General features: G+C 36.3%; 1 protein-coding gene across 1 annotated transcript in view; it reads left to right on the plus strand.

The window, feature by feature from the left end:
• Positions 1-4,047: 4,047 nt before the first annotated feature.
• LOC109212418 (protein MOR1) overlaps positions 4,048-17,979 on the plus strand; it is a 29,720-nt gene continuing 15,788 nt past the window's right edge. The window contains exons 1-18 of the mRNA XM_019376059.1: positions 4,048-4,494; positions 4,660-4,765; positions 4,855-4,978; positions 6,066-6,145; positions 6,227-6,404; positions 6,497-6,561; positions 10,116-10,198; positions 12,099-12,184; positions 12,356-12,469; positions 13,200-13,319; positions 14,636-14,738; positions 15,185-15,321; positions 16,532-16,597; positions 16,692-16,809; positions 16,918-16,958; positions 17,427-17,498; positions 17,601-17,705; positions 17,811-17,916. Coding sequence (XP_019231604.1) covers positions 4,335-4,494; positions 4,660-4,765; positions 4,855-4,978; positions 6,066-6,145; positions 6,227-6,404; positions 6,497-6,561; positions 10,116-10,198; positions 12,099-12,184; positions 12,356-12,469; positions 13,200-13,319; positions 14,636-14,738; positions 15,185-15,321; positions 16,532-16,597; positions 16,692-16,809; positions 16,918-16,958; positions 17,427-17,498; positions 17,601-17,705; positions 17,811-17,916 — 1,864 coding nt within the window. The 5' untranslated portion in view covers positions 4,048-4,334. The remainder of the gene's footprint in view (positions 4,495-4,659; positions 4,766-4,854; positions 4,979-6,065; positions 6,146-6,226; positions 6,405-6,496; positions 6,562-10,115; positions 10,199-12,098; positions 12,185-12,355; positions 12,470-13,199; positions 13,320-14,635; positions 14,739-15,184; positions 15,322-16,531; positions 16,598-16,691; positions 16,810-16,917; positions 16,959-17,426; positions 17,499-17,600; positions 17,706-17,810; positions 17,917-17,979) is intronic.

A 17,979-nucleotide genomic window follows, 5' to 3' on the forward strand; every position in this document is an offset into this window, starting at 1 on the left:
CAGTTTTACATGGATGGAGCACATCCATTAAGTACTCCGATGGTTGTTCGATCACTTGATGTGAATAAGGATCCATTATGACCTCAAGAAAAGAATGAAGAGCTACTTGGTCCTGAAGTACCATATCTCAGTGCAATTGGTGCACTAATGTATCTTGCTAATAATACAAGGCCTGACATAACCTTTTCAGTTAATGTCTTAGCAAGATATAGCTCTGCTCCTACAAGGAGACATTGGAATGGAATCAAACAGATATTGCAGTATCTAAAAGGGACTACTGATATGGGCTTATTTTATGACAATAATTGCAGTCCCGATCTTGTCGGTTATGCCGATGCTGGGTATTTATCCGATCCACACAAGGCTCGATCTCAAATAGATTATGTGTTTACCTGTGGAGGCACTGCTATATCTTGGCGATCAACTAAGAAATCAATCGTGGCTACTTCATCTAATCATGCTGAGATAATTGCCATTCATTTAGCAAGTCGATAATGTGTGTGGTTAAGGTCTATAATACATCTTATTCGAGACAAATGTAATTTGAAGTGTGACAAACTACCCACAATTTTGTATGAAGACAATGCAACATGCATAGCCCAATTGAAGGGAGGATTCATAAAAGGAGATAGGACAAAACACATTTCACCAAAGTTATTTTTCACTCATGATCTTCACCAAAGTTATTTTTCACTCATTATAGGAGGGCGTGGAGGTCGAGGATTAAGGTAGAAGGTTAGTAGGTAGTTTATAGTTGTTCACCGATAGTCTTAGTAGCATGCATTGTCATATTCTAAGATTTTTATTACGTTATGTGGTTATGTTTGCCTCAGGTATTGTATTCCCTGCTGCTATTATTTGGTACTACTTATCCTCCCCCCCCCCCCCTTCTTCTTTTCTCTTTCTTCCTTACTTTCCACTTCTTCTTCTTGTCCTTCCTAAGCCGAGGGTCTATTGGAAACAACCTCTCTACCTGCATTAGGTAGTGGTAAGGTCTACGTACAGATTATCCTCCCCAGACCCCACCTGTTGGGATCAAACTGGGTTTGTTGTTGTTGTTGTTGTTGATCTTCAAAGGAATGGTGATATCAATGTGCAACAAATTCGTTCAAGTGATAATATGGCTGATTTATTCACAAAATCTCTACCGACGTCACCTTCAAGAAGCTAGTGTACAAGATTGGGATGCGAAGACTCAAGGATATGAAATGATGCTCTCATCACGTAGAGTTTAATACGTGTTGTACTCTTTCCCTTACAAGGTTTTGTTCCACTGAGTTTTTCTTGCAAGGTTTTTAACGAGGCAACCAAAAGGCGTATTGTTAGATATGTGTACTATTTTTCCTTTACTAGATTTTTTTCCCATTTGATTTTATTTTAGTTAAGGTTTTAACGAGGCACATTACTTATTGAGTAGACATTCAAGAGGGAGTGTTATGAATATAATTGTAATTAGAGCGAATGTCTATCTTTTAGAGAGTTTTACTTTGTGGCTAAGTCATTTTTCCCCTATAAATAGAGGGATCTTACCCCATTGTAAATCATCCAAAAAATTCAATAAAAATTTCCTCTCTCTTTCTCTGCAATATTGTTCTTCTTCTTTTATTGTTTATAACAGAATAAAATACGAAAGGTACAATAAAATTAAAAAATACGGAACAAAAGTAGACAAAAAATGACTTCTCAGCGAACCAATACGAGAGAACAGGTGCTTTTGCGTATGGTGTCGAGCAGGGAATATTTGCCCCCACCATCATTAACAGTAAAATAGCCCGTTCTAAACCTTATAGTAAATGAGAATTAGCCACTTAATCACAAACTTTCTACAGTCATTACAAGGTATTCCCACTCACTAATCGGATTTTTAGCCGTTCGATTAAAAATTTAAAATAAGACCTTACAAAGTGTTGTCATCACGGTCCATAAATGCGTACCGTGAGGTTCATTTCAATAGAACACATTCCTTATTAGTAATAAACTGCTCCTCAATTTGAATTCCAACTTTTTTACAAGTACTATTCTCTTGGGTCCCACCACAACCCCTCTTCAAAATACATCGCTCAACCACAACAAATATTAGCTTAATCACCCACGCGCCTCTTATTGTATTCGTTTGAATTTGAATCACAATCCTTATATTTAGCTAGCGTTTGACCATAAATTCCAAATTTATTTTGAAAAATCTAATTTTGGTGAAGTTTGGTTTGAAAATAAAAATATATTTGGACATACGTTTTCAAAACATATTTTCCAACTTAATTTTGAAAAAACATGTATATAATTCCCAAGTTTCTGGGATTTAATAGCTGACTTTGGGATTTGGCCAAAATATGGGCAAAATTTATGGCCAAACATGAGTTTTGCAAAATAAATCCAAAATTTATTTTGGCAAAACTCATGGCCAAACGGGGCCTTAAACTTTTGACTATTTGTACAAACTAGCATTCGATTGTTTTATTTAATTTTTTAAACTTTGACCATACATCTTCATTTAATTTAAATTTGACAAAACATTTATTTATTTAACTGAGAATCTGAACAATTATATATTTTATAAATATTATTACATAAAGTAAAAATTAATATTTAATGTTAGATTTTGTTTCAACTAACTTAAAAAAGAAAATAATTTAGTGCAAAAAGCATTTCACATTAACGTATAGTCCGAAAAAAGCCGTACCCCAGAAAAGAAAATACAAAGTTATTATGGGGTGAAAATTAGTTGAAACACCAATTTAAAATTTGTAATCAAAATATAGTGATTCAAATCTGCCTTGAAAACACTTTTCTTGGACCGATAGTCTACTGAAAACAATGTCTCTACCGATATAAGGTAGGGGTACGGTCTACATATATCCCACACTCCTAGAACCCACTTGTGATTTCACATTGGGTATGTGTGTTATTGGTGTTGAATCAAAATATATTGGTATTTGAGGCAATGCGACAAGTGATCAATAAAGTGTGTTGAGAATCATGAGCTCTCGATTCAAATCTAAAAATCTAAGGTAAAAATATTAGGTAATTTCTTTCAATATATTCAAGTCTTGGCGGATGGAATTACTTGATACGTGTGATTGAAGTAGCAACTTGCAAGTACTCACTAGGAGCCCGTTTGGATTAGCTCATTTGAAGTAGCTGATAAGCATTAGGTGCTGAAAAGCACTTTTAAGTGCTGAAACTGATTTAATAAATAAGCAGTTACGTATTTGAGTACAAGTGCTGAAATTGATAATAAGTTGCTGCAGTATTTGATAAAAAAATTGCTGATAAGCTCTTTTTCTATTAAAATGACTTAAATAACCTTACAACTATTTACACTTATAAGGGCGTAATTTCTTCAAAATTTTAGATTCCAGATCGATTCAAATACAAAATATTCTATTTGTCACTTTATTTTAAATACAAATACAAATGTGCTTGATAAGATAATTTTTATGATAAATATAATTTATTTTATGATAAGCATATAATCATAAGTTATAATAATTAATAAATCGACAAAAGTTTCTCAGTAAAAAATTAATCTAAATAGGATAAATTATTTGAAGAGAAACAAACATTGTCTTCATCACCACAACAATACATCAGAAATTTGATATGTCCTCATTTATTACATACAGTTCAAAGATTAATACACAATAACATAGATATAAGTATGCAAAGGAATAGAGAATTTGCTTATCTTAAATAGTCAATGAGAATAGTAAAAATCTTGATCAAACTTAAAGTGCTTATAAGCTAAAAATTTATAAGATGGGGCGACCAACTTATAAGTTTTGTCTTATTTTTGACTTATAAGCACTTTTAACTTCACCAAATACATAGATAAATCGAAAAGTGCTTATAAGTTAGTTTGACCAACTTATAAGCTTAGCCAAACATCCTCTAGACATTAGGATTATAAAAAAAAAGAGGGTATTTGAATTCAGTATTCAAACAAGTACTAATTAACATAATATAAATGTAAATCAGTAAAATGTAACTTGCCTACTATATTCACGCTCCTTCCTCCGAGGGTGGTACTTCTTTCCGTTGAAGCGTAAAACATAAATTAGCCCCCTCCCCCCCTCTCTCCTCCCTTACCCACACTCTGTGTGTTTTTTGAAACGAGAAAGATAAAACGTATTATCGCACTCGATTTCAACCCATTTTTTCCAAAAACTCGCCGGCACTCGGCTGAGACCTAAAGGACAAATAAAGAAGCAAAAACTAAAGCACAAAACAGCCGCTTCCTCTTCCTCCTGACGCTTTTCCGATCAATCTAAACATCGAGAAGTTCATATACATTTTTCGAAAACCTCCTGTGTATATACATAGATATATAGGTTACAATGTCGGAAGATGAGAAGTTGTTGAAAGAGGCAAAGAAATTGCCGTGGGACGAGCGATTTGCGCACAAAAATTGGAAGGTCCGAAATGACGCTAACATTGACCTCGCCGCCGTCTGCGACTCCATTACTGATCCCAAGGACCCTCGCCTACGTGAATTCGGTCAGTGTTTACTTCACTTAGGGTTTCGATTCCGTTAGATCTGGTTTCATTTACTTTGCTTGCGATCTCTTTTATGGCGATCTGTATGTTTTGTTTCATGTAATGTGATTGCATATTTATTGATAGCTTTTATGTTTTTGAATTTTTGTGTGTGGATATTTATAGGTCCATTATTTAGGAAGACAGTAGCGGATTCCAATGCGCCAGTTCAGGAGAAGGCGCTTGATGCTTTGATTTGTTACTTGAAAGCTGCGGATGCTGATGCTGGGAGGTAAAGCTTTACTTATATTTTATTTACTTCTTATTTAATTTTAGTTGCTTTGGTTAGTTTAATTTGGTGCGCTTTTGGATGATGAGTAGATATGCGAAAGAAGTATGTGACGCAGTAGTAGCTAAATGCTTGACGGGCAGGCCGAAGACAGTGGAGAAGGCACAGATGGTTTTTTTGCTTTGGATAGAGTTGGAGGCTGTCGAGGCATTTTTGGTATGTGCTAAATTCAACAATGCTATGCATTTCTGAATTCCTTTTAATGTACTTGATAGTTACTCTTGTTTAAATCGAGCACCGTTTAGGCTCTTCTGAGCTTTTGCTAACTGCTCGGTGTAATTGAGTTGAAGTAGTGGGAAGTAAAACAGCAAAGAGTGTGGAATTAAAATATTTGGTCATTAAAAATTCTTTCAGAAAGCTACCTTTTCTTTTTCCTCTTTTAAATTTTTTGTTATTGTTTCATTCATGCAACATGAATGATGCTGTTTTACTAAAGACCGTTGAATCTTATCATTTTGTGTCAAATTCATTTTTTTTCTTTCTGATATTAAATCATGCACTTTAGAGTTGCATGTAGAGGGTTAAAAGATGATTGACACTTGGAATCCAAGACCAGAACTTTACTAGTACGGGGTGTGTCTGTGCTTCAAATTTACTACATATGATAGTGGCCAAATTTTTTGAATTTATAATTCTGTAGGCAAAAGTAATGATTAAATAATTCTTGTGTAGAAAAGTCATGATAAATAATAAGAAGACATGTTAATTTTGAAATACGAAATTTTATAATTGCTATAACTCTATTTTATAGTATGTACTAAGATTACGGTTTCTGTTGTTAGTGATAGGTCATAGGTGTATAATGTACTTTTAGACCTCTTCAGGCCCAAAATGTTAAAAAACATATCCCACAGCTGTGCAGTAACAGGTGATTTGTATCCTCTGCTTGCTCTTGGGCATCTGCTGCAAATTTTCAGACCTCTTTTTTGAAGATTAGACATGCATTTTTAGCCACTAGGCAAGTGAGACTGAACTTTATAAGGGGCAACGCTTTGCCAAATTTGTTCCGTAGGTCACTGTGATTTTGTATTTTGTGTGTCAAGTAAGAGTGTGTAGCGTGATTTAACAGAAATGTGCTGTCCTTCTTGCCCTTCCAGTGTACGTTATCTTTCGGGTCTGTACATGTAGCAAAAATATTACTGTATTTTGTGTTCTTATCTGCAGTTTTTCATTTTCATTCCTGGCTTCCTCCAGCTATACGTTTTATTAGTTGCCTTTCTCGTTAATATAGTTTATGTTTTAGGATGCTATGGAGAAAGCAATTAAAAATAAAGTTGCCAAAGCTGTGGTTCCTGCGATCGATGTCATGTTTCAGGCTTTGAGGTTTGTGAATATCTGTCTTCTCATGTTAGCTTAGTTTTCTTAGTTCCTGGGAGAATTATGACGCTTTACCAATATGAATAGTGAATTTGGAGCAAAGATTATTCCACCAAAAAGAATTTTGAAGATGCTCCCTGAACTGTTTGACCATCAAGATCAGAATGTTCGTGCGTCATCCAAGGGGCTGACACTGGAACTCTGCCGCTGGATTTCAAAAGAGACAGTGAAATCTATATTGTTTGAGAAAATGCGTGATACAATGGTATACTACTGTTCTAGAAAACTTCTGGTGTATTTATGGTTTGTTGGATGAAACTTCACCTTGAACTTTTCTCTTTCTTTTTTCTTCTTAAGAAAAAAGAATTGGAAGCTGAGCTTGTCAATGTTACGGGGACTGCTAAGCCAACACGTAAAATAAGGTATTTTCTGTAGTTGGACAATTTTTTTAGTTTTTCTTTTTTCTTATTCTATAGCTGTTTATCCAAATTTTAGCCGGAAAGGTGTGTTAAATGTGCTGATTGTTGTGGTTCTTCTGTTTCATTTCTCTGATTGTGTGGGACGGAGGCTTGGCTTAGTCATCTATTTTTGAGGAATCAAGTCACAGGTCCTTGATAAAGAAGCTCTATTAAGAGCACACTAATAGAACTTTAGATTCACAGTTCTCACGGATCATCTAATTTTGAAGTAAAGGTAAATTAATAAGGTGACAAACATTGATAAAGAGAGATTGCACCTAACCATATGATTTGTTAAAGATTGACCTTGCAGGAGCTACTTGCTCAAGTCTCCTCATGATTTTTACCATAGCAGGTGAATTAGAAGAAGCTTTCTAGTTCCCACCTTGAATTATCTAGGAATGACCCTCTATTGTAAGGGCTGCGTAATGTAGAAACAAGAAAAAAGGAATGAAAAATCAATTAAGAGCATGCAAATAGAATTTAAGCTATACCAGCTCCCATTTTATTTTCTAAAAAGAATACATGTATGTAAAAATTAGTCACTAACAAATGCTTGAAAATAGATTGCCGAATTCCAACAGTCAATAGGTGGATTGATGATCTTCCGTTGACATTTTACTTATTTATAACATTGGTGTACGAATGACTGTTTATCGGAAACAACCTTTCTACCTTTATAAGGTATGGGTAAGGTCTTCGTACACACTACCCTCCCCAAACCCCATTTATGGGATTACACTGGGTTTGTTGTTCATGGTGTACAAATGACTGCATAGCTGATCTCTAGCTGAAATTTGTCAATGGTATAATTAAGCTTTTCTTTTGCTGGTTGTTCGCTGACTAGTTGGCGGAAGCTAAGGGTGATACTTTGTGAATTATTGTAGTTTGATGGTTGTTTATTGTCGTGTGATATTTCTTGTGTTTGGTGGGAGCTTGATGACTCTGCTGCTCTGGGCTGTATTTGTTGTGTGATTGGGTGCTGCATTGAGAGTTCAATTAGCATGTAAACGAATGTTGCGTGTTTAACAAGTGAATTAGAAGGGACCATGTAGGAATCCCACTTTGAATTATCTTGGAATGACCCCCTATAGTAGATGTTTATTGGAAACAACCTCTCTACAGGGGTAAGACTGCGTAATCTCTACCCTCCCCAGACCCCACTTATGGGTATGTTGTTGTTGTTGTTGTTGTTGTCGTCGTTGACCCCCTTTAGTAGGGCTGCATATCTCAGCAACAAGAAAAGAGTCATAAAAGCTCTACTAAGAGCACACAAATTAAACTTAAGATACATAAGCTCTCGTTCCATTCAATTTGGTGATAGGCTCTTGATAAAGAGACAGGTTGCGTTTGACTATATGATTTGTTAAAATAAAGACCTTGAAGGAGCTAAGCTCAAGTCTCCGCATCGTAGCAGGTGGTTGGGAAGGAAATGTCTTGGAATCCCACCTTGAATTATTTGCTTGTGACCCCCTATAGCATGGCTGCGTAATGCAGCAACATTAAAAAATCCAGGAAAGCTCTGTTAATAGCAGAGAAGTAGAACATAAGGTACATAAGCTCTCATTTTATTTTTTGAAAAGATGCATGTATGTAAGAATTAGTTAGTGACAGATGCTTCAAAATAACTAACCTTATTAAAACAGTCTTTTGGTGGATATCCATGATGATCTCTATTCGACATTTTATTATTTTATACCGTTAGTACAAAAAATGAATGCATTGCTGATTAATAGCTAAAATTTGTCAGAGCTATAACTCGTCTTTTTTTGGCTGGTTGTTACCCGGCAATTTAGAGGCTGATTGGGGATGATTCTTTGTGACATATTGTAGTTTGATGGTTGTTTTTTGCCCTGTGATGTTTGTTGTGTTTAGTGGGAGCTTGATGTATCTGGTGGATTATCTTGGCTGTATTTGGTGTCTAATTGCAAGTTGCACTGGAAGCTGACTTTGCTGAAGTTGAAAATGATATATTCTTCTTGTAATGTGGCCCAAATTTTGGCTACTGCATGGTATGGTTATTTGAGAAAATGCGATAGGTTATGATGCATGGAAGGTTGGGAAGGCATTGCAGATGGAGAGGATAGAAGTAAGATTCTGAGAAAATGAGAAATCTGGTGGAGTTTGATGGAAGAGTTTGTGTAGGTTTAGGTTGAGGTCTTTGAGGATTATGTGGATAATTGCAGAGTCCAAATTACTTGTTAGGGCTCTAAGGAGATATGATAGGTTTTCTTGTTTTCCATGTAAATATTGTGAGTACCCTGCCTTTTGGAATTATATAGACGTGTATATTTTTTTTCCGAAGAAGGTAACATATTTGATATAAATTTTCAAAAGAGAAGCCCTTAGCACAAAGACTAAGCTAAGAGAAATTAAATGCAACAACAACAACAAATCCAATGAAAATCTTACAAGTGTGGTATGGGGAGGGTAGAGTGTACATAGACCTTACCCCGGTAGAGAGGCTGTTTCCGATATACCCTCGGCACAAGAAGACAACAAAATAGAGAACCCAAAAAGTAGAACCTAGTCCTGTAATAGTTACAATGCTCCAATGATGTCAGTTACTGAATCTACATCTTCGACTAGGGTCTCTTTACACCAAAAGTGAAACAGAAATATACAATTCATATAGTCGTGTATATCTTGTTCTTTGCTTCACTTTTGCTGTCTGTGTTATGATGTGTTACTTGGTACTAGAAATTGGTGGTACTGTACTAAACGTAACTATCCATTACTGTATCCAACTTAGTGGGCTTCCTGGTTGTTTGTCCAGCATATTCTGGAATTCTGTACTTGTATAAACTATGAATACTTTATGTTTATGTGTGAAAGAAAACATGCAGTATTGATGAGTGGCCTCTTTACCCCAAAAATGAAACAAAAATATACAGTTCATATAGACATGCGTATCTTGTTCTTTGCTTTACTGTAGCTGTCTGTGTTATGATGTGTTAGTACTAGAAATTGGTGATACTGTATTAAAAGTAACTACCCATTGCTGTATCCAACTTGTGCGCTTGCTGGTTGTTTGTACAGCATATTCTGGAATTCTGTACTTGTATAGGTTGTGGATACATGTTTATGTGAGAGAGGAGACTTGCAGTATTGATAAGTGGAATATACAATATTTGTTATTAAACGGAAGAATGTTAAAATTGTGGTAGCAGGTGGAATAGTCGTGGTGCCCGCAAGTTGGCCACCAGGCAAAAAAAGAAAAAAGAATGTAAAATTTTGTGTCAAAATGTGACCAGACTTGACTGTCTCCTGCAAGTTTATATATCTCCCTAATCATGTACTTGTTAATCAACATTCTGTTGAAACATGCTGGTTTTATTGTTTCGATTTGATGTTAAATGACTATTTTCATTCTAAAAATTGGGGCTGCTGTGTAGGATCACCTTATAATTTGCTTGTCAGGACCATCCTATTCATGCGTATTTATGTCTGCATGCCTGATTAACATTACATTGATTAGCAACATTCTTTCTAACCATTATTTTTTATTTTTTTATCAGATCTGAGCAGGACAAGGAGCCAGAGCTGGAAGTGGTTTCTGATGCAGTTGCCGCTGGCCCTTCAGAAGAATCTGCTGCAGATGGTATGTAACTTAACTGAAGAACCCTAGTCTATTTGAATCATTATTTTCTAGGTAAGTCAAAAGTCTATAATGAGCACAACAAGAGTAGTGTCAGAAGTATGTAGAATTGTGTATGTGGCTCAATCACAAAAATATATCTCGTCAAACACAACTGTCTACACAAAAGGGAATTCTCTACTTACACTTGGAAAAAAATTTCACTCTCAGTATTCTGGAACATTATCATATTCCTTTATGCCAAAACAAGACAAATATATTGGTGTTCTTCTCCAAGATGCCTTACTTTTGCTGCCAATCTTCCACTAAGTTGCTCGGACTTGGGTGCGGGTGTCCGATACGGGTGTGAAATTAGAGGTCGGATCCTTCATGATCTAAATTTTAAGATTCGGGGGTACGGATCCAGACATGGATACGGGTGCGGAAATTCGGCTAAAAATAATTCAAATATCTAAAAATAGAGTTTTTTTTAAATGACCGTGGTATCCGGGCCAGCTTGTGTGCACCTCGACTAATTCCACGGGATACCTGCCACCTCCCACAAGCAATAGGTACCAGGTAGCTCTATCCACCAAAGCTTGGATAGATGGAAAAAATCACCTAGTGTTTTCTGCCTCTGCTGGGATTTGAACCTGAGACCTCATGGTTCTCACCTACTTCATTGATCATTAGGCCGCACCTTTGGGGGTGCTAAAATAGAGTTATAAAGATATATCTAAATTATTGATATTCTGTGAAAAACTTTGAAGGTATTCTAAGAAGGAAAAAACAGTGTTGTCAAAGGCGCGCTTAAAGCGCTTAAGCCCTGAAGTGAGGCTCAAAACATGTTGAGCGCTTCGCCTCTCTTTGTGGGCGCTTTAGTGTCGCATCAAGGCTCTAAGACATACTTTTCCATGCCAATGAGTATAATCCTGAAAAGGCGATATTAAACAATTGATATTTCGCTTTATCGTAACAAAATCTCAATTTCTTTGTCCATATATTTGTTATTCATGCTTATAATTATAGTCTTGGACTACATGTACATACTTTTACTTTTTCTCCGGTTGCGGCTTTTTTCATTAAAGCCCACGCTTTAGTTGCGCTTTGTGCTTAAAGCCCCAACAGGCCTTAGAGCTTTTTTGCGCTTTTTGCCTTTTGATAACATTGGAAAAAATATTGATCAAGAGGAGAATCCGAGTAGGAGATAAAAGGAAAAAGGACTGACATAAAAATTTCTATATACAAGTTATTTCGTTTTCTTTAATTTCACCCTAACTTTTGTTATGATTTTAAAAACTCATTGTATATATGCCGAATTTCTCCGTCGATTTTGGTCAAAGTACCCAAAATCGGTTAACCAGATCCGGTACGGATCCCACACCCACACCCACGTCGTATCGACACCGGTGCGGCATTGAGAGTGAAGAGTCCGAGCAACTTAGATCTTCCATAACCGCCTATTCGACTTTGCTTCACCTACTACTATTAGTAACTCCCATGAATTTAAAACATTGAGAATGAAAGGTCATATCTGCGACATGAAACTAGTTGCATGGTTAGATATGGATGCCAATCTTTTGTGTTATTTTGGATTTTATGGAGGGAAAGACATAATTGAACTTTCAATATAAAAAAAAACATTTATCTTAATGCAATAGTTGATGATTTATCTCTTCCCAATTTATCTGCCTCCTCTTCCTTGAAGTAATCCGTATCACCATTTTGTTTGGCTTAGTTGCTGTTTTACTCCTTGTTTACGCACTGGAAATTGTACTGTTGTCACTTGGAAACTAAGTGTATATATTTATTAAAACCAAGGATTTTAAAGTAATTGGCACTAATTCAATGTTTGAATTATTTTTCTCAATGTGAAAATTTTCTTTGTAGTTTGAGTTATCCCACCTGACACACCTTCTTTCAGTTCCGCAGGAGATAGATGAGTATGACCTTGTGGATCCTGTTGACATTTTGACCCCTCTGGAGAAGACAGGATTTTGGGAAGGAGTGGTTAGTGATTCCTTTTATTCTTTTAGGCTTCATGTACATTTTATTGCAGTCAACTGTTAGATTTTTTTCGGCTAAAATTCTGTTGCATCCTATTTCTGCTATGACGAATTTCTTTATGAGTGTCATGCACTTGGTCATCCATTGATTTGTTTTTCAACTGATTTTGTGTAGAAAGCAGCCAAGTGGTCAGAGCGTAAAGAGGCTGTTGCAGAGCTGACTAAGCTTGCATCTACCAAGAAAATTGCACCTGGTGATTTTACAGAAATTTGCAGGACACTTAAGAAGGTATATAATTTCATTCTCCTTGATTGAAGAAGTTGATCTTTCAGTCGATGCAGAGTCTAATCAGTAGTATTTTTTGTTGATTGGAAAGTATAGAATGATGCTTATACTTATGTGGCTCTTGGATCACTATGGCATCATCATAATCTCAAGAAAAATTCAATTCAAAGAGGATAAAAGTTAACAATAATTGGAGGCCAAATCAACCAGTGGTGCTAACCATGAGATGGATCTACTGGGTCTTGGTCTGCAAGCTTAGGAGGAGTACCTTTACTTTATTTCTGATGTTCATATCTCATCCCTTCAAGGATTAAATGGATCTACCTGTGTATATATGAGCATGGGCTCTGTTGATTTTGCTTTATATGTTCATGGATGTCTGTTTTTGCATCAAGAAGCTGAATTGAAACTTATGCAGGAGCATAGTGAACAGTGTTTTATTTGCTAGTGTCAGTTCACCTACAGTCTGTCATATTGCTGTTCATTGTGGTGCTACCAACTGTTCAATGGGTGTTTTGAACCATGAGGAGTTCTCTTTCTCGTCTAATTTATATTCTTACTTTTTAGCTCCTGGGCTGATTACTCTCTCTTTTTGGGTTTGGTTGTGTATTTCTGTGTATCCTTGTGGCATTATATTGGCGGCTAATTAGCTCTTGTTTATCTTTTTCACAGTGCACATTTGGTCATGCACCGTCTTTCACTAGAAATTGACTGTAGTCTTGTGACTTTGCAGCTCATCACAGATGTAAATATTGCTGTTGCGGTTGAAGCCATCCAGGCAATTGGAAATCTTGCAAGGGGACTGAGAACACATTTTTCCGGAAGCTCACGCTTCTTGTTGCCTGTATTACTGGTAAGCATGTGGCTTTAAGACGAATATCTTTCTTTGTTATATATTTGGCGCATATGTATCTCTATTTTTGTCAGAACTAGGTTCTCTTATTTGACTGTATGAACTTGCTATTTCGTGGACCTTAAGTTAGTTCTCTTGTTTGGAAATTGAGGTCTCAATCCTGTCCCTTGCGGGGTATGCAATTGAAAGACAGGTATGCGAGGGCGGGCATTCACCCTTCATTCACTTATGGCTCTCATTGTGATTATTGAGCACTGAGGATAGCAAAACATGTATGAAGTGAGGATATATAAATCATCTGATCAATGAGCAGTTGAGCATTGAGGGGTAGCCATGTCGTGCCTTGCAACTTCTTTGGTGTAGCTTGGAAATTTTTTCCCCCTGTTAACAGACATGTAAATTATCAGAACAGGATCCCTTAAAGCAGTAGTTTAAGGATGGAAATGCTCATGGTAAGTTGATGTTGAAATGGGCATGAATTAAGACCTTCCCTTGAACGCCGTTTTCTCCCTTCTTTTCTTTTGAATAATTTACAATATCAATGTGATTAATGAGCAATAAGGGGTAGCAAAATCTGTATAATTGAGGATATAAATATCATACTTAAATATAGCTGTTTTGTTTCGGTTGATTGCTGACTGTTATTAGCAAGACATGCTATTTTCCTCATTAGCTGACTCGAGGTAGGAGAGAATTTTAGAGAACAAAACAATAGAAATGCTATTGATGGAGGAGATGGTCAATTTTTGAGGGCGATTTACGGATGATAAGAATGCCTAATTTCTAGGGTTGTTTCCAAGAGCATTATTAAACAGTCAGGAAATAGAGTTTGCTGTAGTCTGCAACTTTAGGAACATCAGCGCGATGCAGTTGCCTGTTTTTTATTATTTGATCTAGAGACTGAAATCTTCAGCTGTACTAATTTTCATGACGAAGGACACTTGGGGCTTTTAGGAGGATGCATTTCCCTATTGTCGATCTGGAGGTGTTGCAGCATTAACGTACATTACTGCCTCATATTCTGTTTCAACCTCCTATTATCCTTCTCCTTTATTGGTTTCTTTCTGCTGTAACTGAAATCGGATGCCAAGTGAGGGGAGAGAAAAACTAACAACACTCTTCATGTCCTTATTGGATACGTTGACACACCCATAGTTATAGCACATTGCATTTATCAGCAAATCCTGCATGTAACCAATTTGTGTAGTCTGTTCTTAGATACTTTATTTAGTGTCTTTTAACTGAAATTTTCTTCTGATGATCATCCAATAAGGAAAGCTGTTATATTTCCCTGTTCCTTGTTCTATTCTTTATAGGAAAAACTGAAAGAGAAAAAACCAACTTTGACGGATGCACTTACTCAAACACTCCAGGCGATGCACAAATCAGGGTGCTTAATTCTCACTGATATTGTTGAAGGCAGGTTCCATTTTCAAACCTAAGAAGGCTTCTTCAGATGCTGCAAATATTCTTTAAGATGCCACAACTGATTTTATATATTTAACTTGTGAATTTTTTTTGGTAGTAATGTATTGCTTCTCAGTGTCCATTGTGATGACATACTCACTCTCACTATCTATTTCCTAGACATCTTTATGTAAAATAAGTATAGAATTATATTGAATTTGTACTAGAAGACTTTCATGTCTTATATTGCGAAGATGACAAACATCCAATCATGCATCTGGTCTATCTCACTGACTTTGTTCAATATTTACTATAATAGTACTTCTAACAATTGTCATTAGCTTCATGTTTTTGTGATGGAGGGGTTGAATATGTTGTCCTTTGCCTTGTAAATTGATTTCACTAAAGTGAAATATTGGATTGGAAAAAATATCTGATTGATTTATGTACTTTTGCAGATGTCAAGACTGCCACGAAAAATAAAGTTCCTCTAGTGCGATCACTGACTTTAAATTGGGTGACATTTTGTATTGAAACAAGCAACAAGGCTGTTATTTTAAAAGCACATAAGGAATATGTTCCCATTTGTATGGAGGTTAGTTCAATGGGTTACTATGTTCTTTTGTTTCTAATAGTGCCGAGTCTTTCTTTTGATAAATTGTTTTTAATTGTGATATCAACCCTCAAGTCTTACCTTTTTCCTTTCTTTTACAACTCTAGTATGATTAGTGGTTAAACTTCTGCATCGTGCACACACAAAATCCTTGAGCCGATTGTCTATCAGAAACTCTAGCCTCTCTACCTTCCAGGTAGGGGGTAAGGTCTCGGTACACACTACCCTCCCCAGACCGCACTTGTGGGATTATACTGGGTTTGTTGTTGTTGTATCGTGCATACACAAAATCAACTATTGGACTTTGTTTTGGGAGTACAATTGTATTTTGTGGTAATCCTTTGTTGTTCTGCAGAATGCTTTATTCTCTTTGCTGACATTGTTGAAACATGATTGTTGAACTTGTAAATCATGGTAGAAAAGATTGTGGTTTGTTACTTTGATGACATTCGGCTATGTATTCTTTCCCTTGGGATGAAATTCTCTGATTGTCATCTTTTTGTATATAGAATGCCCTAGGATGTTTCAGTATACAATTAATATTTGAATGCTTCTTTAGCTTGGTATAATAGACCAACACGGTCCCGCCCTTCCCAGGACCCCATGCACGGGGGATATTTTGTGTACCCCGCTGCCCTTATTAGCTTGGTGAAGTTTAAATAATATGTATGAAAATGAAGTTTAATGTGTATAAAAGAGAATCTTCGATGCCCAAATAACATGTATTCAATTTTTGCTCATCGGAAAATTTCAGAACAGGTCGGGGGTAGCCTAGCCATTTAGAGGAAATTGTCAGATAAAGTTTGATAGAGGAGTATGTTTATCTTTCCTCCTTTTTAAAGAAAAAGATGCTGTTTTATTTTCAATTGCAATATATCATGCGGCTTCATTGAATTCTATGTTTGGATAGTTACCCTTGCAAGGACATTTATCCTTTCCATCATCTGATAGCATGTGTCTTAGATGGTTTCGTCTAGTCTTCCCTATCTCTTCTTCCTTTGATTGGAAGTTTTATTCACTTGCTACCTTTTCTCGTTGCTTATTTGAATGTTGAGGTGGACCTACACGGGTTGCATTGACGTTGCTACTTTTCATCTCCTGATACACTCTCTCTTAGATTATTTCGTCTTGCCTGTATTTTCTCTTTTGTATGGATGCCAAGTTGATGATACTGGTATATTATGTCGCACAGAGCTTGAATGATGGAACACCAGAAGTTAGAGATGCTGCTTTTTCAGCCTTGGCAGCTGTGGCCAAGGTACTTATTTCTGGGATTTTTCTCTCTATTTGTAGAGCTTCTCACTCAACTATCCCATTGACCTCTCTTGCTGTGTTTTTCCATCTTTTTCAAGTCGGTTGGCATGAGACCTCTGGAGAAGTCGTTGGAGAAACTAGATGATGTTAGAAAGAAGAAGTTATCCGAAATGATTGGGGGCTCTGGTGGTGATCCAGCTTCCACATCCAGCTCTGGTTTGAAATTCTTTTACTTCTAAAAGTTTTCCATTCTATCTGTTGTACTATTATCTGTTTATTGCTTTCATGACTGTCTTAACATGCTCAATTGTAAATAACTCTCAGGTGCAGTCCCATCAGCCGGAGGAACTATGTCTTCCACCCAGGTGACTATCTTATCATATAGTAATCAATACTATTTGAGTTATTTTTGGAGATTGTAGGCACACTTTTCAGCTTTACTTTACCACACTCGTAAATATTAGTTCGCAAGTTAATTTGACTTATTTGTTCTAACTCCAGTTGATGTATTTGTATTTGGAGCATTCGTTGGTACACTGACATTTGGTTCCTAGCTAGTTGGGGCTGTTTAAAAAGTTTTTTTTCTCGTCTTTAGAGTTGTATTCAAGTAGATCCCACACTCTCTATGTCATACGATGGCAAACGTCATTTTTTTTGCTTTCTTTTGTTTTTCTTTTAAATATTTTAGGGTATTCAATATTTTGAAATCATCTGTCCTTATCAGTCTTAGGTGGATTTTGTTTGTCGATATCTTTTTCCCTATTTTATTCTTATATCATTTCTAGTCTGTGTTCTTTCAGTTCTAAGCATATTAAACTTAACTCATCTTGTAGTCTTCAACTGGATCACTTGCTAAGAGGTCTGCAGCGAGCATGCTTAGTGGAAAGAAACCTGTCCAGGCCGCTGTAAGTTTTGCATTCTATTTCCTGCCTCAGAGCCTCCTAATTATCTTTCTTTTGCTCTTCTTCTTTTTGTTCTTCCTCATTTTTTCTCCTTATGATTCTAAGCCTCCTAGTAAGAAAGGGACTTCTGCAAAATCTGGTACAAGTAAGAGGGGTGATGGAGCTACTCAGTTGAAGGCATCTAAGCCTGTTGAAGTTGAAGATGTTGAGGTGATTTCTAATCCAAATTTAGCTTTTAGCTTTAGCATCCTTTTATCATTCTTAATACTGTAGAAATCACACGTGATTAATAAATCAATTTTGATATATGAACAGCCTGCAGAAATGAGTCTCGAAGAGATTGAAAGTAAATTAGGCTCCCTTATACAGCCGGAGACGATTACTCAGTTGAAGAGTGCAGTGTGGAAAGAGAGGCTTGAAGGTTTTTTCTGTCTTTCTGTCGAATCATTTTGTGCGTATCTAGGATGTTAAAAAAGGATGGACC

The sequence above is a fragment of the Nicotiana attenuata genome, unplaced genomic scaffold, assembly GCF_001879085.1.
Source record: "Nicotiana attenuata strain UT unplaced genomic scaffold, NIATTr2, whole genome shotgun sequence".
NCBI classification, from domain to species: Eukaryota; Viridiplantae; Streptophyta; class Magnoliopsida; order Solanales; family Solanaceae; genus Nicotiana; species Nicotiana attenuata.